At 40.2% G+C, this 27,971-nt stretch overlaps 1 protein-coding gene across 1 annotated transcript in view; it reads right to left on the reverse strand.

The window, feature by feature from the left end:
* TMTC1 (transmembrane O-mannosyltransferase targeting cadherins 1) overlaps positions 1–27,971 on the reverse strand; it is a 226,651-nt gene that overhangs the window by 65,280 nt on the left and 133,400 nt on the right. Inside the window, exons 9-10 of the mRNA XM_036456258.2 lie at positions 14,149–14,270; positions 5,327–5,494 (exon numbers count right to left, since the gene is read on the reverse strand). Of these exons, the coding sequence (XP_036312151.1) occupies positions 5,327–5,494; positions 14,149–14,270 (290 nt within the window). The remainder of the gene's footprint in view (positions 1–5,326; positions 5,495–14,148; positions 14,271–27,971) is intronic.

Here is a 27,971-nt window from a genome sequence, read left to right on the forward strand (position 1 = left end):
CCCCCCCTAGCTGACACACAGAGCTAGGATTTTAACATAATATTTAATATGGATATGACCCAAGTGAATTTAGTCACAGGGACAGGATGTGGGTCAGTGTGAGAGTAATGGCTTTAAAAAAATTCAATTTCTTTCCAGGAAAATTTCTGATTTTTCTACCCAGAACTAAACAGTACATGGTAACAGGTTTTATTTATTTATTTATTTATTTATTTATTTATTTTTAATATTTTATTGATTTCAGAGAGGAAGGGAGAGGTAGAGAGAGGTAGAGAGAGATAGAAACAACAACGATGAGAGAGAATCATTGATTGGTTGCCTCCTGCACACCCCTTACTGGGGATCGAGCCAACAACCTGGGCATGTGCCCTTGATAGAACTGAACCCAGGACCCTTCAGTCCACAGGCCGACACTCTATCAACTGAGCCAAACCAGGTAAGGTGGTAACTGGTAGGTTTTAAAGAGAACTTCGATTTCAGCGTGAGTATTAACTGGCCTATTTACTGGGATGGAGCCTTCCCTGTGTGATCAGCATAGTTGTTCTAATTTATGCTGCACCAACTGAGGAACAGACACTCAGGCCTGTGGAATCACGTTCCTGAATGAGATCAGAGCACTGTTCAGCGATGGCGAGAGGAAATAATAATATTCATAACAGGCAAGCAGCTGTGAGTGGAGCAACTGAATCCTAACAACACACATTCTCTTATTCTTGTTTTTGACTTTTAAGTTCTCTCTGTGGTTTTGTTGTTGTTAATGTTGTATTTTTTTAGCCTCTCATTTTGCAATGAACATTTTGTTAAAAAAAAAAAAAGGCAAACAAACAATTGGCCAAGGGCAAAACTTTCCATGTTGCTATCCCTGGCCACGTTACTCTTCCCCCAGGATCAGACTCCTCAAGTTTGCTTTCTTGGTGCTATGATTGAGTACTCACAACTGTGTTAAAGGAAACATACAGCTTTACACATACTTAGTCCACAAGGAAATATAGTGTCCATAAATTATATGACTGGGTCCCAAACCCTATTAATAATTCAATAATGATTATGAAAAAAAATCTCCCTTTCAACTCAGGATCTTAATGCATACACTTTGTATTTTCCCCTCACATCCTTCATTTGCAGAGACTTGAAAAAAAAATAACAGAAATAATAAATAACAAACCACCACTTCTATATAGAGTATATTTCCAAGTTTATAGAGCATCAATTTGTTTTGTTGGCAGGAGAAATATCCGCAAATTCCTGATTAGATAAGAATCTCTTTTTTTTAAAGAGTGGTGTTCAGCCAAAGTTTAACAGGAAAGATTAAGAAGAAAGTGTCATTCTCCTCAATTTTGACCTTGCTTTAACCTGAGGCTTCACAATGCCACACATAGTATGGTCGATTCTTAAGAAATGCTCATTTTGAATCAAGCACCCATTTCCATGGATTATCTCATTTTATCCCTTCAACAACCTGCCAGATGGGTAGTATTAATGTGTTTTCTATATTATAGATGAGGAAATTGAAGCTAAGTTATATTAAGACCTTTTTCTAAGGTTACAGACCTAGTAAGTAGTTGAGCAGAGATTTCTACCAAATTCACAATCATTCCTGAATGGTACCACAAGAGACTAGTAACTTTAGACTTTCATGATCACAAAGTTTATATAATTGGTAAGCAAACTATGGCCTTGTGGGCCCACAGATGTGTCAATGTGTTGTCAATCTATTGTCTTTTTGGTTTCTTTCCTGAGACAAAGACAAAAGAGAATGCAAGTCCCACTAAGCCTAAAATATTTACTATCCGTCCCTTTACAAAAAAAATTTGCTAACCCTGGTTTACATTATGTGTCCTGAAAAGTCAAGTGATCTCTTGGCTCGGCAATTCAGAGGAGAGGAAAGAAAAATGTGTTTCCTACACAGGGGGAGGATGATTTAGGTCAGACAATCTTAATCCATCAGTGGTCAACAGTTCATGAATGGGGTTCCAAGGGAGAGAGAGACAGAAACATCAATGATGAGAGTCATTGATCGGCTGCCTCGTGCACACCCCACACTGGGGATTGAGCCCACAACCCGGACATGTGCCTTCACTGGGAATCAAACTGTGACCTCCTGGTTCATAAGTCAATGCTCAACCATTGAGCCACGCAAGCTGGGCTAATTGTTTATAATATTGTCAAGCCGAAACTGGTTTGGCTTGTGGATAGAGGATCGGCCTGCGGACTGAAAGGTCCCAGGTTCGATTCTGGTCAAAGGCATGTACCTTGGTTTCAAGACATCCCCAGTGGGAGGTGTGCAGGAGGCAGCTGATCAATGATTCTCTCTCATTGATGTTTCTAGCTCTCTATCCCTCTCTCTTCCTCTCTGTAAAAAATCAATAAAAAATATTTTAAAAAAGAAAAGAAAAACTACCCCATATAAGTAGTGAGATCACAATGAGACCATATGTCTTAATGATGGTCAATAGATTTATTGTTTGGAACAGAGGAAAATACTGAAATAGGGCCTCTGCCCAGGACACCAGCTTATGTAGGACAATTGCAAGGTTTTCTTCCTCAGTTCAGCCATCTCTTAGTTTTCTGGCCATTATGGCTAATTTAGATTTTTCTCATCCTTCCATACTCAGCTCAGGCCTCCTGCAAGAGAACAGTCCTTGAAGGCCTGGGCTGGTTTTAGTCACCTGCCTGCACTTACAGTGTCTTGCATCTACTTCTGTTTACTGCTTGCTACATTGTATCAAAATATGTACATACATCTGCCACCCATGCCAACTTCTGGCTTCTCTACAGTCAATTTCTACCTGCCCCCTATCCTAGAATACACTGGAGAACAAGAATCTGAAAACCTCACATAGGATTTACCATATGCCAGACTCCGTCTTACACATCTTTCACATATCTCTTTTTTTTTTTCTTTCTTACACTACATTCAGGAGATTAACACTATTATTATTATCAAACTTAAAATGAAGAAACTAAGGCATAGAGTGGTTCAGTATCTTGCCCAAGTCCACACAGTTATTAAATGGAGGAACTTGGAGTGGAGCCAGGAAGCTGAACTCCAGACCCCACACTCAATCACTAACCTTGTCTTAAAGTTTCTCTAAGCACATATGTGGAATGGTTGTGTTTTAGTAACCAACCGTTCACTTACTACATGCTTCCATGTAAAAGAACAGAAACTTCTGGATGTAAGGTCAATGAACTTTTTGCTTTTCTTTTTATTTTATTTTATTTAAAACTGCTGGCATCAACTGTGGAGGGTTGGAACACTAGCTTGTTACTCTTGAAATAAACTGCTGCCTGCCAAAATCCATTCCTCAAGTTGCCCTGATTGAGCAGTAAAAATCAATAGGAGACACAACCACCGTTAGTATCTTTATCCAAGGAAAGGATTTAACACAGGGCAGAACCTTTTTAAGTTTCTCATTAAAGCACTCACTACTGAAAGCAAAAGCAAAAGAAAAAAAAAAAAAAAAAGAAAGAAAAGGAAAGGAAAGCCAACAGTTATATTCCTGAACTTCAATGCCCTTGTGTTTGCAGAATGGCCTCCCCCCTAGGTAATAAGAAGAAACAAGTCTACTGTGTGTAAGATCTGTACTGAAGGTGGAGGGTATGACAGAGACTAAAAAGAATCTGATGGCTAAACATGACAAGAAAGTTCTTAAAAACACACACACACACACATCCAAACAAAACACCTTACATGTCAGCAGGTCCCTACAATATCCATTGAAATAATGATGCTGGCAATGATAATGACAATGAATTAGCAGTAATAAGTAAGCTAATAAGACATACATGCCAGATTAACTTTTCTATTAAAAAGTTAAATTGCCAAGTAGTAGGGTCAGATCTATTATTTTACAATAGTCGAAGAGTGCAGTGAAAATTTGTCATGTTTGTTCATTTATTCATTTACTCATTCATTCACTCTTTCTTGGCAGCCAAGAGTCTGTGCCCCTCCTACAGAAGTGGGATTTCCTATGGGGAATTCTCTTCTGTCTCAATGGAGCCCTGAGGTGCTCTGTCCCTCTCCCCGCCGTAATTTGCCCCAGGAAGTCAGAGGGGCTTCTCTGGCCAGGTCAGTCATATCAGTGCCCTGTGAGGATGAGGGGTAGGCATGTGACCTACGCTCAAGCTCAGCCAGAGGACTTTATTTTCCCAGGACTTGGAGGTGGAAGAGGAAAAAAACTGGTGTAAGTTTACCCATTCATCCCTGTGAGGGTGCACCTGTGTTCAGGACAGACTATCCAGATGTCTGTTTCCTGTTGGCTACATGCCAGTTTCTTCACTGCCTGTCATTCTGGGCAGGTTTTTATGCTTTTCCAATATTTACCCTTTTTTTTCCAAGTGACCCCAATTCTGTTTCAGTTATTTGCTTCAGAAGAATAAGTGGTGGCTACCAGCTGAGCAGGGAACCAAGTGAAAACCATGTTCACTGAACTGGCCAATTGTGTCCTAAGTCAGGATAGGAGACTGGGAAAATACTGTTGGGAGGCCAAGTGTGGCAGTGATAGGGGAGCACTACGACACGAGGGAGACAGACTAAGCCCCAGGAACAGAGTATGATGAGCTTCAGCCCCAAAGAATGTTTATACTTTATGATAAGTTTAGGGCTGTATGCTGACATTGTCACATTCAGAAGCAGCTTTCACATAAAAACTTATTGGGAGATAAAACAGTCTTTCATTTCCTCATTCACAATTAAAGTTCAAAATAAAGCCGCTAGATCACAGATCACAACATAATATTCTGGAATATTTGAAGAAAATGCATTGCATTTCTCTTCCTTCTTGTCATGTGCTTCTCTTTCCCATTCACTGGAAAAGCTCGTTTCCTTGTATTTAGATCTCATTTTACAACCCTTCTCATCATGAAGACCCAAAAACATTCCCATGAGCCTTATTTTCATACATTCACTTAGCACATATATCTTTAAAAAAAAAAAATCAGCCGGGACCGGTTTGGCTCAATGGATAGAGCGTCGGCTTGGGGACTGAAAGGTCCCGGGTTCGATTCCGGTCAAGGGCATGTACCTTGGTTGCGGGCATATCCCCAGTAGGGGGTGTGCAAGAGGCAGCTGATCGATGACTCTCTCTCATCGATGTTTCTAACTCTCTCTCTCCCTTCCTCTCTGTACAAAATCAATAAAATATATTTAAAAAAATCAAAGTTAAAACAAAAATTAACATAAAAATGTTTTTAACAAAAATTAATCAAAAAATTTTCTGGATGAATAAATATTGCCAGACCCATGTTAGCTCATTTGTTTGGAAACAAGTATTTAAGCAAAAGAATGAATGGGAAGAGGTCACTCTGATTCATCAAATCATACCTGAAGAGGGACTCTCTTGACAGCCAGATTTCATTCTGCTTTACAGTTTTCCAGGAGAAAAGCAGCAGCAGCAGCACAGTGGACACTGTCAGGGTGGTGGCTCCACATCGATTTAGCCAATTGCAGAGCTTGCTTAGTCCATGCACAAAAAGGATGCAGTAGCCCATGCTGGAAAACAGGGTGGGGGGAGGCAAGGTTACTTTGGGGGTGCAATGGCATCCCCTTCAGCATTCCATCCATATAACTAACTTTCAAATGGAGCTTGACTTGTGGTAGAGAAACAACAGATATCAGCGCCCCTGTCTTATACAACCTCTACATGGCAGTCCTTTAATGGGTACTTGGGATTCTGGCGGGTTGCTTGGCATTAAAGTGGAGAATAGGAACCTATCGGAGGCTCAGGCTGCCTTGGATCTCAGCAGCCTAGGCCTCATGACAAGTCTCTCATGCATGTTCTTGGGTCCGGAATGGATTCTTTAGCCCTTGACCCCTCATGTTACTGGCATTGTGTGGCACTGCTGGCACCATGTGTCCAAATGTAGACTCTAGGCTATAGCAAGTCCCATCACAGCTTTGTGGTAGACAGTCCCCAGGAGCTCCCTCTCAGGTCCTAGGAAGGATGCTGTATACCGAGGCCACTGGTTTCTCTCTCCAGGGATGTGTCCCCTAGTATGTCTCTGGCCAGTCAAGTCTTTAAGCTGAAGGAAAATCTACCCACAGGCCAATTCCTTAGCCTCATAGTTTGGAGCTTCTCACAGACAAGCTGTATTGATGTGATTCTCTTGCTGAGGCTGGCTTGGCTTTCCAGACAGACATGAAGAAGCCCTTACATTATGAGAGTGGAATTTTGGCATACTGAAATCATGTCTCTAAACACCTTTGACTTGGACAGGACATGGTTCCTAACATCATCTATGCATCCACAGGGATGCTGCTTATGTGCTGATTAGCCTCGGAAAAACACAAGCATTGAGTTGTACACCTTATTGCTCTGTGCATTTTAGTCAAAATTCACTTCATTCTAAAGATTATAATGACAGATTATTATGGAATATTTTAAGAACAAAGCAAGCTTGTGTAAAGAAATCCTACATTGTCAGACTACTAATGCTATTAGAAGCCCCAAAATTGGTATAGCGCACTCACTTATTCAATGATCTATTCATTTTCTCTCTGTTATGTGACTGGCAATATGCTGAGCAATGAAAATATAACTGTGAACAAAACAGAGGCCTTGCCCTTAAAGAACTCTGGCCTAGTGAAGGAGGATGGCTTTCTAAAAGGAAATACCTGAATACTCACATTTCCTTTAAAGGAAACACCTCTCTGCTTTCCTCCTCTTTGCCTTTCTAAATGTCTGTGCTTTGGTATCACGGGCAGATGAACAAGAGAAGCACTTGAAGTACCTGATTTGGAAGCTCTGGAATCAATTCAAGGTAGAGCTCTGATTCCATATTACAAGTCCCAGACATTCATTAGTCCAGCTCCCTAAAGCTTTAGGGTCCACTTTTTGGCCAAAGGGAGTCACCACCCAACTCACCACTAGGGATGATGGTTTGAGCCAAGGAGGCCCATGGCCTGATCCCTCATCCCAGTCACTAAATTTGACTGCCGCAAATACTTAGTAGAGCCTTGTAAATTCCAAACATGGTCACTAATGCAAAACAAAACAACAAAATATAAAAACAAAATCCCTCTTCACTGCCTTAGAACGTTGGCCTGCGGACTGAAAGGTCAAGGGCAAATGCCCAGGTTGCAGGCTCGATTCCCAGCGGGGGGCATGCAGGAGGCAGCTAATCAGTGACTCTCTCTCATCATTGATGTTTCTATCTCTCTCCCCCTCTCCCTTCCTTTCTGAGATCAATAAAAATATATGTTTTCAAAAATCCTTTTCACACTTCCACAACTCCATATGTTTGGCCATAAAGGTATTCAGATTTTTCTAAAAATCTCCTGTCTTTATACAATGGACCACGCTGATGCCATCACATGGAAGCTTCAGTGCATGAAGCTGCTTGCTATTTACTCCTGTAGCTCCTGCCCGATCCCAAATCCTGACTAAGCAGGCTGTGTCTCTGGCCATACGAAGGCCTTCTGGGCTCCACTCTTTCATTCACCAGGCATTTAACAGACACAAAGTACCTGACACTGTGACAGGCACCAAGAACAGACCAGTGACTAGGACAGACAATAATCCCTATTCTTGTGAAACTCACATGAGTGGGGAGGAACAGAGTATGCATGCACACAGAGAGTAACATGCGGTTTTGGGTGGAGAAAAAGCCAGCAGGAAAGAGAACAAGGAAGTCCAATGTTGGGTTGGAGGTTGGGTTTAATATGGATGCTCAGGGAAGGCCTCAGTGAAAAGACGACCTGTGAACAGAGTTCTGAAATGAGGGGGAGGGCAGGGGACACTGGTGGACCCTACATCAGCAAGGGCAGCTCCTTCTCACTGTGACCTTCACAGAAAACAGGGAAAGGTGAACTGACTCGCTGAATGAGGTCACAGAGCTCATATAGATTCCGGAGCCCATGCTTCCTCACACCTGTCACTCAGCTTCACCTACTTCCTTCCCAACTGCTCCACTCATGAAATCTTAATTGTTTTCTGCCTCCGTGTAGGAAACAGAGCTGCGGGCAGAGGGGCGGGGCGGGGGGGGGGGGGGGGGGGGAAAGGAAAGCACTGAGATTCCAACAGCCGCAGGGCATTTGTGGAATCTGTCCAAGTGGCCGAAGACAAGGAGCAGCAAAGACCACACGTATAAGCAAATATAATCAGCTACCTTATGTTTATAGGTTTGCTGAGTGTTTCCTATGTGCCAGGCACTGTGCTGAGTACTTTATATGGGACCAGGGCATTACCGGCTTTACACATATTATCCAATTTAAACTTAATCCTCTGTAGCTTCCATTTCATAAATGAGGAAACTGAAGGCAGGGCATGCATGAAGTTGGTATTCCAGGTAGAAACAGATGTCTCCATACCCGGCTCCTCTAAATACAGAAAGGTCCCCAGGACACTATGAGCTGCAGCAGAACAGAAGTGCTCTGGTACAGGCTTTACGTTTGGGGGTTTGCAGTGAGGAAAAGGATTCACCAGAGAATAAAGAGTCTAGAACTACATCTTCTGTGCCACTCTCGAGTTCTGTGGCCCCAAAGAGACTTCCTCAGCTCATGAGGCCTTATTTGTTTATATTGCTAGGGCTTCATATTGCCTGTGTTAAAGGCAACTTAGCCGGGCTGGCGTGGGGACAGGTTGGGCTGTGCTAATTCCCAGTTCAGTCATCTTCCTACTGGGTTTGCTAAAATAAGTTTTTGTTGTTACAAGAAAAAAAAAAAAATCTCCACTGATTTTAGTATTTGGTAAAACTTTGATTCAATCTTAAGTTATACGGAAGAAGCACATGCATAGATGTTTCTTCAGAAGGGTCCCCAATATCAGAGAACAGAGGTAGTGTTTCTTCAGAGGTAACATTTCTCATTTTGCAAGCTGAAAACAGATACTACAGTATTGTTTCAGTAGCAACCCATGTAAGATTTAAAAATTCCATTTCAAATTGATAGGTATGATTGGAAGATAGTTCTCAAAATTGAAAGTGAACAAGAATCATCTTTTCTCTAATTTTCCATGTCTAGTCTGCACATTCATTTATTTTATTTATTTGTTAATCCTCACTTGAGTTTATTTTCCCATTGATTTTTAGTAAGAGTGGATGAGAGAGAGAGAAAGAAAACACACACACACACACACACACACACACACACACACACACAAAACTTCAGTGTGAGAGAGATGTATTGATTGGTTACCTCCTGCACGTATCCAAATCCAGGCTGGGATCAAGCCTGCAACACAGACTTGCCCTTAACCAGAATCGAACCCGGACCCTTTAGTCCTTGGGCAGATGCTCTATCCACTAAGCCAAACTGGCTAGGGCTATCCATGCATTTAGGGTTCAAATGACATCTTTTTCTAAGAGTAGGCAATTTGTTATTTTTCTTTCCCCCCCCCTCAAATACATACATGTTATCTTCTGTGGTTTCAATTCTTGATCAGTTCTATCCACAATATTGTTGTTGCCTTCTCTTAATCCTGTCTATTCTTTTCCAGTCTCTACTTATTCATGTTTTCTTAAAGTAGCTTAAGAATTTGCTCTTTGGCACCGAAGTGAATAAATCACCCTTAATCTGGCATATGAATGGATATCCAAGCACATTCTACGACTTTATTTGAATGCTCTCAACAACTATTTCTGCTTCATTGGTTCTAAATGATTTTAGGCCTTTTAAACATTCTAATGTGGTTTTTATAAAATATAAAAAAAGGTAACCAGAAAAGTGTATGCTTCTCTTGAGGTAAAAATAAGAGATCAAAATTCCTGTGAAAGAATTATTTAAGCCCCAAACTCTCCTCCCTATTCAAAAAGGACATGGACAAAGATGGCATTTATCATCAGAAGAAAGGATTATTCAATTTTTTTTTTACCCTAAAGCCATGCATTGCTGAACAGATAGCCTACTTCTGTTCCTTTTATCCACAGCTTTGGAGTGAAAGGAAGTGCAAGTGAGAGGAATGTGGTACTTTCTGTCTTCCCTAGCTTAGGATGGAGGGATATGAGGTATAAGTGGCTTGCTCATTATTAGATATAAAGATGGGAGATGAAATAACATTGTTGGTCTGACTCATTCCGGGCCTATCTTGTAACATGGACAAATTGGCCCCCTGGGACTGAAGGGACTCACCTAGTCTTCAGTGAGGGAGGGCGTGACTTAGCCATGTTCATGAATGAGATTCTAAGGCCAAGAGTGGGCTCTATAATAACTTAGAATATTTCATGAGTAGGAAGGTCACCTTCCTCAGAAGGATCAGCTGTTTTATTTCATTTTCCCGTTGTTTGGTAAAGTCTTGTGAGATAACACAGAATGTCGGCATAAAAATAATGACCTATATTTTCTCGGATGCCATTGAACACACTGTGTGTATGTTTTCCTGAAAGTACTGATACTGAGGATGTGGAAATGGCTGTTTCTTGTCAAGGTCAATAATGTGAAGAGGGTCATGCAAAGCAGATTCCTGAGTATCTAAAAGGCTTGGGACATCTTCTTCACCTTCATCCAAGCCAATGTGTAGGTTCATTAAATGCAACAGGCATAATCCAGAGTCCTGACACCTTCCGAGGGGTCTGCCAAATTCTCTGTGGCCCTCCTGGAAGAAATGGGCAGCTCTTTGTCCAATTCTCTACTATTCTCCACTAAGATGGGATGGCTAATCATTGCTAGGTGAAATCTTTGCCAGAAAAAGCCCCCCTTTTCACAGAAAACTGTCAATATTTACAACGGCTCTAATGGTCATTAGAACTCTCTACGGTCACAGCATATAAGTTTCCCCACTTAAGCTTTAATTTCTGACTCAGCCAGAACCATTTTAGTTGCACAATTTTAGATAACAATGGAATCCATCCATTATCATAAGTAAAACAGCTCCCCTGTGGTATTAGTTACAATGATGACTGTAAAGAATATTGGAATTCATTAGAGTTATAATGTCTCATACACAGAAAAAAAAATCTTGAATTTCCTCCAATTTCAGCCTTTTAAAATCTGTATTAAACTCTGAGGTTTGACCTGGCTGGTGTGGCTCAGTGATTGAGCACTGACCTAAGAACCAGGAGGTCACAGTTTGATTCCCGCTCAGGGCACATGACCAGGTTGCAGGCTCCATCCCAATGTGGGGAGTGCAGGAGACAACTGATCAATGACTCTCTCATCACTGATGATTCATTCATATCTCTCTCTTTCTCTCTCTCTCTCTCTCTCCTTCTCTCTCCCTCTCTCTCTCTCCTTCTCTCTCCCTACCCTCTCTTTCTCCCCCTTTCCCTTCTCCCTTCCTTTCTGAAATCAATAAATATATATTTAAAAAAAAAACAAAAACAACAACAAAAAACCTCTTGTGTTTGTGCTCAGAGCTGTGGACCTGGCCTAGTAACCTGGCCTCTTTAGCAGCCCCCAGGACCACCTCTACAGGGCAGGAGAGCACCTCCATTTCCCTGTCACATGGCTTTGGCATCTGCAGAGACTACAGCTCTGGAGGGGGAGTGGCCTGGCTGAGCAGTGATGAAGTGGGTACTAATACAGGAGATGCTGGGCAGTAAAGGGAAACCCTCGGAAAATGATTACGTACACATCTCCAACACTGCAACGCACAGCTGCAGGAATGTGAAGGGAAAAGGAGAGCGCCTTTCTAATGCAGACGGGTTTACTGAAATTGATTCTGGATGACTCTGCAGCAAGTGTGCACAATGCAGCAGAATCCAAATGGCTTTTGAGAGGCAGGCACTTGCTCTTAGTAATATTGATGTTTTCTTCATATCCCGAACATTTATTTTAATCCAAGTCAGTTTATTCCTAGCAGGAAAAGGGCAGGGACAGCACTTGGTCTTTTTAGAGAAAATGAAATAAAGTCAGAGAAATGTCTATTTGAGATATAGCAGCATGGGAAGAGCAGGTGTATGGGGGACACACCCACCTGGGTGAGAGGAACCCCTGGCTTTAAATAAGATATTCCACATGGTTGATGACAACATTATGGACTTCCATAATGTTTACCTAAGGGTCTCTTTCAAAAAAATAAAAGTTAGCCTCCTGTCTATCACAAATTGTTCTCTTTATCTGGACTAGAAATGTGTATTTCACATGCAATTCTTGTCACCCAGATCCCAGAAGACTGAGATCTTGCAGCTCTTGGAAGTATCGAGTCCTGATTATCAAATAGAATTGTGCTGTAAGTACTTTAACTAAATTCACATTTCCTCTTTCCTTTTCAGTTGAGCAGAACACTAAGAAGTCGAGGTGCGAGGTCTGTCCATAGGCAAGGATCTGCTTCCCAGCTCTGCCACTCACTAGCTATGTCAGCTGGTCATTTGGTCACCCGGGGCAGGTCACTTCACTTCTCAGACCAAGGTCTTCTCTTTGTAAAATAGGAATAATGGTGTCAGCTGTCCCAACCGATGCAATAATAATACTAGATATTTACTGATGATGTACAATAAAAACACTTTCTAGATTTTATGAGCGACCATCTCATTTGTGCTCACAGTATCTCACTGAGTTGGGTGCTATTACTTTCATTGTATACAGATAAGGAAACGGAGGCTTAGGAAACCCATGCTCATGTTTAAGCCAGAATTCCAACACAGGCTCTCTGGCTTCAGTGGCATGCTGTCAACCACCGCCTACAGCGTGAATTAATTGATGCAATGAATACCACATGCTTAGCACAGTGCTGTCATGTGATAAAGATTCAATAAAAGTTTTGCTACAATGAGTGTTAAAATAGTATTAATGAGAATTATACTATTTTAAAGAATATTGTGACCTGTTAAATGTTTAGAAAGAAAGATGCCTTTTTATTAATAAGGAGCTATTTAATTAAGGGGGAGACTAAGATTTACTTATTTTTGCAAACTCAGATTTCAGAACAGTATGCCTAGCAATGGTGCTCTGTGAATAGCTGTTAAATGAAGACTAAATATCGACTCCACTCGGAATCCTAGGTATTACAGAGAACACCTGACTGAAGCCACTTTCAACTGGTCTAAGCAAAAACATAACTAGAATAGGTACTGAGGTCCCCTTTAGCCCTTCATATTTCTAATTATTGGCAAGGCCTCATAAGCCTGTTATTGTAAGGCCATACAGAAAACAAAAATTTTGTATTGTATTTTTGTCCTTATTGAATAGTATTTACCATGAAAGAACCTCCTTCCAAAATTGTGCTAAATACACATAAAAAAAACTTAAGAGCTTCACCAAGTAAAAACCGGATGCTCCAAAGCCTTCAGAATGCTGTCAGATACTTGGTTTAGGAGGAATTCAAAGGCTATGAAATTCATTTCTAACTTTATGCATATTTAAACTTCTAATTCAGTATCATCAAATAATGAAATTTTACTTGTTGATGTTTAAATCAATTTAAAATTCTAACAGAATATTGATAATAAATAATGTCCTTATAATATTTTGGTTTATGATACTTTTAGAAAAATTCATTCTTATATATCAATCGTTAAATTATTCATTTTAGGAAGTTCACTAAAATCCTTATTTTAAAAATTAGAAAACCTGACTTCTCAAAAGCATCATGTTTTATTCAAAGGCACACAACAGACAAATGGTAGAACCATTTCAGGGACACATCCAGGCACCTGAAAAGAAACGTGGCCTTGGAAAGATGCCATCTGAACGGGACAAGAGAACAGACAAGCTGCAGCACAGTCCAAACATTCAGAGCTAAGTGGAGTGATGTAATCACACACGTCTGAAGGCCCTTTATATTTGCAACCATTTTTTTTCCCTCAAGGACAAATCTTTTTTGAGATTGTTCCTATTTTTTGTCATGAAAAGCCAAAGAAAATGAGACAGAGAAAGAAGACAGAATTCAATTACAATCATGTTATTTAACATAATTTTAAACACATAAAAAATATTACTACAGAATTACTATAATGATGTTTAATAAAACATAGATATTTGGAAAAGAATGTATTGGTAAATGATTGCTGCTGAGAACCTGAATACACTTCAGTCACTCTTTCCCATTTAACTGTCAAGCTTCCAGCTGGAGAGAAGCCACTGTCAACTAGAGTGAATGGGTGCAAAGTGAGCTCATCACCATTGCCCTCTGGCTGGTTTTGAAGCTGAAGTAATAAGCATCTCAACTCCACAAAATCTATTTATTATACCCTATAGGACAGTCTCTCTGGAGCTGCTGGTGTTGGTGACAGAGGGCAGGCCTCATAAAGACGAAATCGAGCAGTAATTACCTGGGCATGTAAAGGACTCTCTCGGCCACAACAAACCCCACCCTGAAGAAGAGATTGCTGGCTGGAATGAACGGGAAAACCAGGAACAACAAACCCACCAACACCTCCTTGTGCTCCAGTCTCTGAAACACACAACAGTGAAGGGCAAATTAGTCTCAGGTTAATTCCACTTCATGGGGCATTTAACCATCTCTTTCATTTTCAAGTTCTCATTGAAGGAATGAATAGATTAGACCTATGAAAACCTTTTGATCAGTGTGCTGAATTCATCAGGAAAGCCCTGAGGCTAACACCATGCCAGAGGTGTTCACACATACCCAACAAACATTTGCCACCCGGACACATCTGCTATTTGCATAATGCAATCCATGACCATTACTTGTTCTGTGTGGCCCTACAGAAACCCTTTCTTGGTTCTATCCCCTTTCAGAATCTTTGCCCTCCTCCTTCCCTGGGGAAATTCATTCCCAGGGAACAAAAATTATATACTCCAGGCACTAAGGTATCATGTGAAACTATTGTCCTCTCAGAAATAGAATGCATTAAAAAATAATAATAATAAGCCCACACATAAATCCCACCAGGAGAAGCAGAGCAAGCACAAGAAAAGTTAAATGCAAATGGTAACATTTGGTACCAATGAGGGAGATCATTTGAGCTGAGGAGTTTTTGGCACCTCTCAAATAAAGCCAATAAGCAAGTATTTAATCCATGAAATTGTCTGGGATAAAAATTCATACAATAATAACTCATTATATTGACAAAGCACCTTTCTGTAATATTGTACATAGTAATTCATAAAGGTTTTCCTGTCACTTGTAGTCACAGAAAAAAGTTTCGGTTTCTAACTAATAAGTTGTAACAGACACTAAAAAGTATCTTGTATTTACATGAGTGTGTAAGACATGAAAACATTTGAAGACGGGCCTATTTAAAACAAATCCTAATGTACTGGGTGGCATTCTTTTTCCTTTTAAAAAAAGTTTAAGAAAAACAAGAAGAACTTTCCATATTATAGTTTTTAATGTTCCTTATGAACATTTTAAATAGTCTATTACTTTTAATAATTGTAGAAGATTAAATAAGTCTCAAACATATAAATAAGAAGCCATAATACAAATGACTAATACTTTAAGTATACAAAATAAAAGACTTTAAGCATCTACATATATAGGAGCCTAAGTGACTGGACAACCAGGTGACCATACAAATGGCTGGTAGGTATGACATGCACTGACCACTAGAGGGCAGACGCTCAATGCAGGAGCTGCCTCCTGGTGGTCAGTGTGCTCCCATAGCAGGAGTGCCACTCAGCTGACAGACGGTGCCAGACACAGGGCTGAAGGCTGGCGAGCACAGCTGCAGCCATGTGAGCCCCTCCAGTGGACACTCCCCCTGCATGCCTGAGCAGTGGCACTGCAGATGTAGCAGGGCCGGGACCAGTGGGAGTGGCGCAGTCCTCGGGGATGTTGGACTGCCAGTTTCCGAGGGATCCTGGATTGCGAGAGGGTGCAGGCCAGGCTGAGAGACCCCATCAGTGCATGAATCTATGCACTGGGCCTCTAGTCTTGAGATATCTGTCATCTGGATTTTATTAAAATCGTTGTTATTTTTATCACAACACAGAATAATAAAATTTCTGACAGCAAGTTCATATGAACAAATGTGATTTGGACAATTTCCCTTAATGGTTAACAATCTGTAAGTAGTGATCTAATTTTTTTATCTAAAAGAACCACACTACAAAATTAAAAGATGAAAGAAAAAGGAGAAAAGCTTGCATAATAAGAGTTCAAATTAAATCGATGCACTAATGTTATATATTCTATGTACCATTAAAATGAATTAAAAAAACAGGTGAAAAAAGTAGCAAGTTTTCAATGAACATTGAAAAGTTGCATGCTATCTTTGTAATTTAGATTATGCTTTGAGTTTACAAAATACATTTCAGTTCAAGAACTTAAAAGTTTATATAATTTAAAAAAGAATAAACACCTTCATAAAAATCCCGTGACATCAAAAGCAACTATTTCTTGCTAAAATTAAAAACAAATCTGAGATAAAGAAGTACAGATTGGTAGTTACAAAATATCCATAGGGCTATAAAGTACAGCATAGGAAAAATAGTCAACAATATTGTAATAACTATGTATAATGCCAGGTGAGTAATGGAAATATAGGGGAAAACACTTTGTAAAATATGTGATTGTTTAACTACTATGCTGTACACTAAAACTAACACAAAAATAACAATGAATTCAAATTGTATATATATATATATATATATATATATATATATATATATATATATATATTTATACATCCTAGAGAATGAGTGTCTAGTCAAGTGTTCTGCATGAACTCTGTGCCTATTTTTAAGTAAAGGCTTGGTGTGTTCTATCAGTGCACTTTTATTTTTTAAAGATAGTTGAATACTTCTTTTAAATCTTTCAAAAGCTGAGATGATTTTTTTTTTTTTTTTTATAGAGAGGAAGAGAGAGGGATAGCTAGAAACATCGATGAGAGAGAATCATTGATCAGCTGCCTCTTGCACACCCCTACTGGGGATGTGCCCACAACCAAGGTACATGCCCTTGACTGGAATCGAACCTGGGACCTTTCAGTCCGCAGGCCAATGCTCTATCCACTGAGCCAAACCGGTTTCGGCAGCTGAGATGATTTTTATGAAAATATTCATCTATCTTCCTGCAGAAAATTTTAAAGAGATTTTAATACTTTTAATTTATTAATCCTATAGAATTAAGAAGAATAAGGGACCTCCAAATGGGCTACTCACCATGTCCCTAGCTAGCGTTTAAACCAAAAGAGCTGCATCCCTGCCCCTCATCACCATTACCAAAGAACAGCCTTAACTGGGGATATGAAAGAGGCATCACCTTGATTCCCACAATGTAACACCTTCTTGCCTGACAGCAGGCCACCTTCCTCACCATCACAGCCATATGTTTATGCCCTTTGCTCAACAGAACACTGAGTGGCTCAGCATCCAGAGTGGAGGAGGCAGAGGTGGGCGTCAGGTGTTAGCAGAAGCCCAGCTCCATGCTGCCTCTCTCCTCTGTCACTGAGTGGGCAGGATCCCCAGATGCTCACTGCTGCTGGGGACATGGAGAAGGATTCTCAGACCCCAAGCACAGTTTTTACTTCCTTCATGGCAATCATTCCAATTGTAATGACCTGTTTATTTGTGCATTTACTGCCTTTAATGTCGCCACTAGACTGCAAGCTCTTATGAGGGCAGGGAGCTCGTCAAATGTGCTCAGGGGTGTATAACCTCTGTTTAGCTCAGTATCTGACACTTAGTAGGTCCTCAGAAATATCTGTTGAATAAGTCAGTAAATGAATAAATATACCAGGCAAAAGAGAAAATGGGTGTGAAAAGAGGGTAAAGAGGACTTCCTGGTAGAGGTGACAATCTAGGTTTGAAAAACGAATGAATGCCTAAAAGACAAATTTGGTGTGCTGCTTGTGGGGAGGGGGTCACAGCTAATCTAATTCCAGGGAGCAGATACAGAATGTCAAAGCAGGGACCAAGACTATACGTGTTGGTGGTTGGCAAATCACGAGAATCTTGTATGCCCTGTGTGGAGCTGACCTTTTTTTAGAGCCAACAGGGAACTATTAAGGTGTCCAACATCCATAGAAAGAAGAGCAAGTCAGTTTCCAGGATATGATGTCCAGATCAAGATGTGGCCCTGCAGTCTCTACACCATCCGTCAACTTGAGCGCGCACCCCGGTCCCTCTCCCATGCCTCAGCTATCAAATGAGATAAGTGAGGCTCAAGGTTCAGTGGAGCTAGATCATTACAAGGGCCCACATAATTTGACTTGTGAGTTGTGGATTTAGAGGCCACCACTTCAAACTGCTCCCAGAGGGTTTTTCTTTGTTTCCGAAGTATTTAATTGAAGACAGTGGCACTGCGCCCCAAATCAATGAAACTGTATTTTATTTTGGAAAAAAATAATATTCATGAAAAAATTATTCTCAAATTAAATTGATCACTACATTTTTTGTCTTCCCCTTTAGGTCAAGAGAAATAGAAAATTCAGAAACGTAATTCTTTAAGCTTTGAGCCAATCAACCAAGCATAAAGTTAGGAAAAAATATGTCATGGACATGGCTGGATTTCCTAGAATGAGAAAGACTGGGAGGGAATCCAAGTTTATATCCTGCGGATCACAGATGTGACAAAATTGCCTAAATAATTTATAGCTTATTTCAGCCTAATAGAGTCAGATGGAATGCAAACAAATATGAGTGGGGGGAAAAGAGAAAATCTGTGTCATTTTCCAAAGTACACAAAAGTGCATTTATTTATGGGAAAAGAGGCAAATGGAAATATACTTACCCAAATTACACCGGGGCTGAAAAGACATGAGAATCCAAAGAGCTAATTATGGGGCCATTAATAATACATGTTATTTTCTGGTTAACTGTACAACTTCAGACAATTTAATTTACTTCTCTCAGCTTTAATTTGATGATCAGTTAAACAACAGCAAGGACATTGATATCTATTGTATTTATAGGGAAAATGTGTGAGAGATTCACTATGATTTTCTTGCTTGGCTTAGAAAGATACAAAGAAGCAGCCTCCTGAGCTGTAAAAAGGTGGCAATCTCTTAACTCCACTCTCCACTCTCAGGGTGCTCACAGTCTTGCTCAGCCACTTTCAGCACGGCCACCGGTTTTCTCGGAACCAATTACCTCCAAAACATCCAGCTGCAGAAGCCAGGACTAGGCTGGTAGCTTGTGGTTTATCCCCTGCCCTTCTTACTCTGTTCACATTTCAAAGCACTGGTCATGGATGAGGTCACACACACACACACACACACACACACACACGCACACACACAAACACACGCGTGCACTGCGGCCAGCAACATGTGGGTGTGTTCCTCCCTGTCCCATTCAACAAAGGCAACATCCATTGCAGGCTGTTTCCTTCCACAGAGCCAGAGAAAGGCCCTATTACAGTAATTATGATCATCACTACTATTATCGTATTTTCTCTCACCTCCAAACACGTTTCAGATCAATGGGAGAGTGCATTTACTAGTAGGATGTGCACATGTTTTCAGTTCAACATAGAGCACAGCTGTATTTCAATCCTAAGAGTCTATCTGGCAGCTCTGAGCCCTCACTGTCTGCATCCTATTTATCAATCTTCAGGGAAGCTGATTACTAAAGCTCCCCAGCCCTTGTCTAGCGGACAACTTGCATGGCTGAAAACTTAGTAGGCCCACCTTTTCGTACCTATTTATGGGTCTACTTCCTCCAATAAACTGGATTCCTCTGTGACAGTCACCATTTCATGTGAATTTTTTAAAATTATAAACTAAAATTATTTAATAAGTGTATAAATTGGAAATATAAAAAGTCTACAGCCGAAAGACAGTAAAGCAATAAGCAGACTGTAAAATTACAGTGGGGAGAATAGGGAGATCTGGGGGAGATAAGAGATCAACCGAAGGACTTATATGCATATAAGTACAACCAATGGACACAAAACTCTGGAGAGGGAGGGTAGGTATGGGAGGGGGAGCAATGTTAAAATATGTACACAGATAATAATTTAATAAAAAAATAATAAATAAATAAATAAATAAATAAATAAAATAAAAAGTCTACAGCAATATGGCAGTCCCCTAAACTTTATTTACTTAGATTACATTTATTGGGATAACTTTGGTTCAGAAAAATCATACAAGTTTCAAGTGCACAACTCAGCAAAACATCATCTGCACACCGCATTGTGTGTCCATCACCCCCAAGCAAAGTCTCTGTTTACCCTCATTTATCCCCCTTTGTCCACCCCCATTTTCATCTGGCTATCACCACACTATTGTCTGTGTTGGTGTGAGATATATGAGATGTGTGTGTGTGTGTGTGTGTGTGTGTGTGTGTGTGTTTGTGTGTGCGTGTGTAATCCCTTCACCTTCTTTCATCCAGTTCCTGAACTCTCCTTCTACTGACAGCTGTCAGTCTGTTCCATGTATCCATACCTCTACCTGGCACCTAGATAATCAACATTCGATAAATAAAGATCAGTGATGAAACTTGGATATAAATCAGTGGGGTTGTCAAGCATCCCAACAGTCAGTTCAGGGACTTGCCATTAAGGAAAGTTTACTTCTGGTACCCCTCGGGAACACAGTTTTTGCAACAGTAATTTGGAGTGGAGCGCCCTCGGTCTTGGTGCATCCAAGAGTACCTTCCTAGTGTAAGGGTTTGGCACAGTCGGCCCCAATACAGAGGTATTTTTAATCAGGACATATGCATAACTTCTGCCCTTCTTTAATTTCATTAATTGCTACTTACTATATCTAGGTCTTTCATGATTGTTTGACTTTTGTGCTCAGGAAAACAGACATCTTTCATTTTATTGAAATTAAATTTTAATATTTTGAGTATTGTAAGTTATTAAAATATTCCATAATGTATTACTATTATGATTTTTGGAAGTTATTTTTAATTGAGAAAGATAGGTTATTTATTTAATCAATTGTGATCCCTTTTGATTTATTTGACTGCATAGGACTGTCTCATTTCTTAGGAGGGGCTTGATCTGAATTCCAGTTATTGAGCTGGACAGTGAGTTAGTCTCATTCTCTGGCTAAGGGACTCCCAAACTGCAACCCTGCAGTTTGTGCAAGTTTAAATGAATTCCAATTTAATCTTCACTACAACTCTGTGGAGATATTATCCTCGTTGTAAATTCTGATATGTCAGGCCTTTGGTTCCTTCACAAATAGCTGTAATTGCAATCAGCAAAAATGCCAGAGGGTTATTACATTATTTCCATGAGAAGTATTCTTCAAGGCTGCATAGGCCTTGGGGACCTGGGTTCTCATTATGCTGTTTTAAATTTTTTTGGGTGGCCCAATACCCCTATAACTTGTCCATAGGAAATGCATCTTGAGTCTCCACTTGAACAAATCAGAGGCTCAGGTTTATTTAAACAGCATGAACTTTGAATCTGCAAAAGCCCTGAGATGCTAAAGACAGACTGCATCAACTGGATGGGGAACTGGTCTAAAAACACTAACACAAAAGCCAAAAAAAGATGCTTTTAAGGCCAGAATGGAGAGAGCCCAGGCTAGAGGAGGAAGGACAGAAAAGCTGTTTGGGGCAATAGGCTTCTGTCTGAGCTGTGCACAAACATACCTTGATCTCATTTCCTCTGGGCTACCCTCTTGTCTACTTGACCCTCACTCTTGTCTGTGTTTTCCTGTGACTATAAGCACAGTTCCTCTTTGGGGCTCTTTTCCATGGTGACAGCTCTCACTTGGTGCTGGTGATAGTCCCTTCACTTTGCCTATTGGCTCCACTAACCTTGCCCACATACTGTGCATGATTCCTTCTTAAAATCTTCAACCACCCCGTTGGCTGTTCCATGTTTCCTCAGAGTGAAAGAACATGGGCATGGAAGCAGAGATGTGAACTCCAAAGAAGGAACAGAACTCTGACTCTTAAGAGCTGATATGAGCTAGCTCCAGCCCACTCCTGACGTGCTGCCATACTTATATTATGTTTCCATTCTGTTTCAGCCCTTGGGTGAACCATCCTTTTTAAGGCCATTGTGGTTATAGAAATTTTTTAATATTATATAAAAACAGTAAAAACAAGTGCCAAGCTGAGAGAGCTTTTTACCTGGCAAATGAAATTGAGACCAATCCTATCTAATAAAGAGGGAATATGGTAATTGACCCTGACACCATTGCAAAGATGGCAGTGCCCACAGCCAGTAAGGAGGGAATAGGCTAATTGACTGCCCCATCCTTAAAGATGGTGGCACTCACAGCCACAAGATGGCGGCACCCAGTCCTCTCAGCCCCACTGGAGTTCCCTAGTCCCTCAACCCCCCAGCCACCAAGGGCCAGCCCAAGGCACAGTCAATCCTCGGATGGCAGCTGCCCAGCTGCCCAGGGCCACCAAAGGCTCAGGTAACCAGGGCTGGCTGAGGCTTATGTTGCCAGCTGTAGCAGCAGCAGAGGTGTGATGGGGTGTCACCTTCCTCTGATTGCCAGGTCGGCTCCTGTCCCCGAGGGCTCTTGGACTGTGAGAGGGGGCAGGCTGGGCTGAGGGACTCCCTCCCTCCAGTGCATGAATTTTCATGTACCAGGCCTCTAGTCTCTCAACAATTGGAGAAGAGGAAGTCTTGAATTTTTATTGCTGTTGTATATCAAAGGCAACAGACTAATTCTTATAATCTGAACTCCATAATGGCAATGAGGAAGCAAGAGGAATCTGGGGCAGTCTTAAGGGGACAGAGAATAAGAAAAATTGAAAGCAGATTCTCTGAACCTCAGTCATTGTTGCCAAATCCCTTAGTGATTATATATTCCACTGGGGCCCTGAGTTAGTCCCACTGGACACAATGCTGCACTGAAAGAGGCTGAAGGACAGTCCTCCCAGGATATGCACACAATTCACATCTCACATGAAAGCATGGAAAAGTACTGCCTACAACTCTTCTCTCCCTGGTCTGAAAGCATCAGGACCAGCTGAGCTGGGACAGAAAATGGCCCAGGTTCAAGATCTCAACAGCATAGCTGCCAACCCACATTCTACTTGGCTCAAGCTGGTGATATCATTTCCTTGCTTTCATGTGCTCTGAAATTTACTTATAAATGCATGGGGAGAAGAATTTTAAAAGGGGAAATGAATGAATAAATTATACCTCCTCAGAGACACAAGCAGATTTGTACACTCGGTGTCTTCTCTGACCAATCCAAACATGGCGCTCCCCCACGCCAAACTTTCTTCACCAAGAAGCACTACCAGATGCACTGACGAACACAGAGCGGAAGGCAGATTAAAATCAGAGCATTCCTAAGCAGGCAGTCTCAATTTCTGGACTTTGGTTCTGGACTGCATTTTTTTTTTTTTTTTGGCAGAGGGTTTTTTGTTTGACTTGCTTTTAATCAGCAGTCTGAATCTTCTTGCCAACACCAGTTCCTGAGATTGAAACTTCTTATCTTACTAGAGCACAGTTAGGTTTCAGGGTTAAGTTGGGTGGCAGAGTAAAGCTTTCAGAATGCTTTATTCTAAATGAGAATAAACTAACTCCTAACTTTATTTTAGAAATGCATGTTATATTCTACATAGGTGTGCTTCAAATGTTTAAAGAAAAATCAAAGCAAAAATCTTTTTAAAGGCTCTCTGGAAGGGATATAACTGGAAAATACCAATCTACAGCAACAATGCTATTTGCTTAGGTAATCAAGGCCTCGTAAGGAGTTACAAAAATTAAATATATTTTAAAATGTTGTTCAAGAAACATATTTCCGATTAGAAATGAAACAACATTTCTAATTTCTGAAGAAATGAGATAAGTCAGAGAAATCAGCTTTCGTTATCTCTATTTGTGATGCTGAACATAAATGGAAAAGGTACCAAACGCTATGTATTGAACAAAAAGAGTGATGATGAGAGAGAGAAAGGAGAGGGGTGAGATAAGATCTCTTCTACAGCAGTGTTCAACTTATAAATTATTTTATGTGCACCATGGGAGGGAGACATGCAGAGGGGACAATAAAAGCCACCTTTTAAGTGGCAGTGATAGAGGATAAGGGGAAAAACAAATATCTCCTATGCTCATACTATATACCACATATCTGACTCAAATTGTCCCAATGGAATGTCATAATAACATTATAAACTAGGTAATTACAGATTTTATAGATGAGGAAATAGAGGATCAGAGGGCTTAAGATACTTATTTAAGTTGATTCAATTAGTGAGAAACAGGGGTTGCAAACTGAGTTCTGAATCATTCTAAAGCCAGTCCTTTTCCCACAGTCCACGTGGCTTTGGAATTCAAAGCTAATGTCAAGTGTGTGTGTGTGTGTGTGTGTGTGTGTGTGTGTGTACTGGAGGGTGGTATTTTAGCCCATCACTGCCTTCTGGTTTTGTCACAGAAACATACTGACAGCAGATAAGACCCAGTAATTTGGAGGTTGTCCAGCAAGGCATTGTTGTACTGGTCTAGAAAATCACCCCTAGGCTTGTGACAGAGGCACCATTGATCCACTTTACCAGATAATGTAGACACAAATATCCTGTAGTCTACAGGGATCAGCAAAGTGTGTGGCACATATTAATATATATTCCTTTTCAAGTGTCCTATTTGCATGAGTGGTTTTAGATGGTCCACTCACTCATTCTGACAACCAGCCTCTGGAAGAAGGGACATATCCATGTCCACAATCCAGAACAGGGCAAGATATAGTAACTTATTTGACCAATGTTAGTTACTGAATTATTGATCAAAATTATATTTGAGAAGTCTTGAGAGGAGGATAATGATTATTCTTGATGCAAGTAATTAAATACTGTGATGAACCTGCCTTTTTTAGTAAGGAAAATAAGAGAACATTCACATTCTAGTTACCACAGAAGTACAATGATTAAGCTAATGGATAACTAAATGAGGCAGAGGTAGTTCTAAATTTTCATATACACATGTCTAAGCTTTCATTCTAATATTAACTGTTTATGAATTGTTTTTGTGTTTGTTGTTGTTGTTAACCCTCACCCAAGAATATTTTTTTCCATTGAGAGATTAAAAGGGAGGGGAGAGACACAAAGAGAAAAACATTGATGTGAGAGAGACACATGGATTGGTTACCTTCTGCACATGCCCTGATGGGGGCAGTGACTGAGCTTGAAACTGAAGTAAGTGCCCTTGACCAGAATCAAACTCAGGACCCTTCAGTCATAGGCTGACACTCCAACTACTGAGCCAAACCTGCTAAGGCTGAACTATTGTTGTTGTTTTAAAATATTTTTTCTTTGTTCAATTACAGTTGACATACAATATTATATTAGAATTGGGCATATACCTCAGTAATTAGACATTATATAATTTACTAAGTGATCATTCTAATACATCTCATACTCTTCTGAAACCATACATAGTTACTAGAATATTATTGATTATATTCCCTATGCTATACTTTGTATGCCCATGCCTATTCTGTAACTATCAATTTGTATTCTTAATCCCTTCAACTTTTTTACCCAACCCCTACCCACATCCCATCTAGCAACCATAGAAATGTTCTCTGTATCTATCAGTCTGTTTCTATTATGCTTATTTTGTTTTTTTAGATTTACTTGCTGATAGATATGTATTTATTGCCAATTGATTGTTCACCCCCTTCTTCTTATAGAAGATCCTTGAACATTTCATATAATACTGATTTGGTGGTGATGAACTCCTTTAGCTTTTTCATGTCTGAGAAGCTTTTTATCTATCCTTTGATTCTAAACGATAGCTTTGCTGGGTAGAATAATCTTGGTTGTATGTCCCTGCTTTTCATCACTCTGAATGTTTCCTGCCAGTTCCTTCTAGCCTGCAAACTAACTGTTGAGAAATCAGTTTACAACCTTCCATTGTAGGAGCTCCCATAACTGCTTTTCTCTTGCTGCTTTTAGGATTCTCTCTTTGTCTTTAACCATTGAAATTTAATTATGATGTGTATTGGTGTGGGCCTCTTTGGGTTCATCTTGTTTAGGACTCTGTGTGATTCCTGGACTTGTATGTCTACTTCCTTCACCAGGTTAGTTTTCAATTTTTTGCTCTATCTCTTTTTGAAGCACTTAATAATGTGAATGTTGCTATACTTGAAGTTATCCCAGAGCCTTCTAACACTCACATCATTTTCTTGATTGCCCCTACTATCCTTCCCTGCTGGCCTGTTTTCCTCCAACTGCCTTCCCCACCACTGGTCTGGTTGCCCCCAACTGCCTTCCCCCTGCCAGCCTGGTAGCTCCCAACTGCCCGTCCCCCCTCCCCCACCAACCTCTGGCCTGGTCGCCCCTCGCAGCCTGCTGTTCAGTTATTTGGTCATCCCTCACTAACCCCCTGCCAGCCTGGTTGCCCCATGCCTCCTGCTTGTTCAGTGGTTTGGTTGTCCCTCACTAAGCCCCTGCCAACCTGGTTGCCCCACACAGCCTGCTATTCTGTCATTTGGTCATCCCTCACTACCCTTGCTGGCCTTGTCATCCCAAGCAACCTGCTGTTTGGTTGTTACTGTTACTGTGACAGTGTCCTGGACAATTTGCATATTCCTCTATTATTAGTATAGATAAGGTACCCTAGTGCAAGAGGGAGGCAGAAATTATTAACCAATTTCCCCCTCTGTAATAATTCAGTTAGAAACCAGGATGGATTTAATCATGCCAGTGAAGTTATGAGTGAATTCAATTTAATGAATAACAAAGGGAGGCAGAGGAAAATCAGATGCATTTCATAAGTAGTTTTGTTCCTGTGCACATTTACAGGCCTAGCAGAAGAAGCCTTCTACAAGGAGGTGTTCCTCTGTCAAAAGCTTCCAAAGTGAAACACTACAGACTTATTTTTGGCTAAGAGAAAATATGTTTTACTTTTTCATACAGTGAGTCCTACTCATTAAAATGTCAATTCTGGTTAAGGGCACATGCCTGGGTTGCAGGCTCGGTCCCCAGTTGGGGGCATGTAGGAGGCAGCCAATCAATAGTTCTCTCTCATTGTTGATGTTTCTATCCCTCCTCTCTTTTCCTCTCCAAAAATCAATAAAAATATATGTATTAAAAAAATAAAAGAATACAATTTTATGATACATCATCTCTATATTGCATTGTGTGTCCACTACCCAAAGTCAACTCTTCTGTCACCATATATTTGACCCTCTTTACCCTCTCCTCAGTAATCACCCTACTGTTATCTGTGTCTATGAGTTCTTGTTTTTTTCTTGTTTGTTCATTTGTTGCTTTCACCCCACATATAAGTGACATCATATGGTTCTTGACTTTTCCTTCTTCATCGACCTGCTTGGGATTGTCACGCAGAAGACAGTCCTTCCCTCTGTAATCTAAAATGAATGATGAGAAGGAAGAACAAAAACCCACAGTTCTCCAAGATGAAGATTCCAAAATTTTATAGCAGCATTTTTAAGACTATACTTAACCACGCTTTATCAAATAAATTACAGAGAAATATTTGGCTTACTTCAAAGTTATGATATATGAAAGTAATAAGAAATCTAGTAAGCTCTCTTAACAGCTAAGAAAAAAGTAAGATTTACTTGTACACTTGAGCTGCTAGAGAAACTACTATTAATAATGGATTTGATTCCTGTTATCTGTTAATGTGCCCATCGAAAATCAATGTATCTTCCATAATCAGGACATGCTGCATCTTTTTTAATAAGAGCCTCTTTTTTGTTTCTGAAACACATGGTATTAAAAGTTGTTGCATCATTATGTTTCATCAGACGTTGTTAAAACAGCTCCTTTTCCAAATAACTGACTTGATTAAATAATTCTCTTCCCTCACCTTTTAATGTGCAAACAGCCTACTTGCTACAGCTTAAAAGGGCAAATTTAATGGACTAATGAATGCAGCAAAGGATGGAAACAGCTATTCTTGGTGACACTCACCTCCTCACACTGTAACATCTTTTTGTTGTACTTTAAAATAGTATAAAATATTTGTCATCTTTTAGTTGAGACATTAAAATACCTATTGTTTCATTAGGACTGTTTTGCATCAAATAGCAACATATATCTGTAAAATGTATATAAGAGAGAAGCAGTTTTAAATGATTTGTATGAGGCTTAAGATAAAGATACAAGTAAAAATTTAACCATGTAATCCCTAATTGGGAGTCATTTTCCCTTGGAAACTTCTTATAAGGTAACAGAGAAAAAAAAAATGGTTTAGGCAGAAAAACAGAGGATAAAGGAATTTATTCTACAAGCCTTGGCACTGAATTATTCCCAAAAGAAGGCACTGTCATCATGAGCAGAAAACTAG

Source organism: Pipistrellus kuhlii, unplaced genomic scaffold (assembly GCF_014108245.1).
Source record: "Pipistrellus kuhlii isolate mPipKuh1 unplaced genomic scaffold, mPipKuh1.p scaffold_m20_p_3, whole genome shotgun sequence".
NCBI lineage: Eukaryota > Metazoa > Chordata > Mammalia > Chiroptera > Vespertilionidae > Pipistrellus > Pipistrellus kuhlii.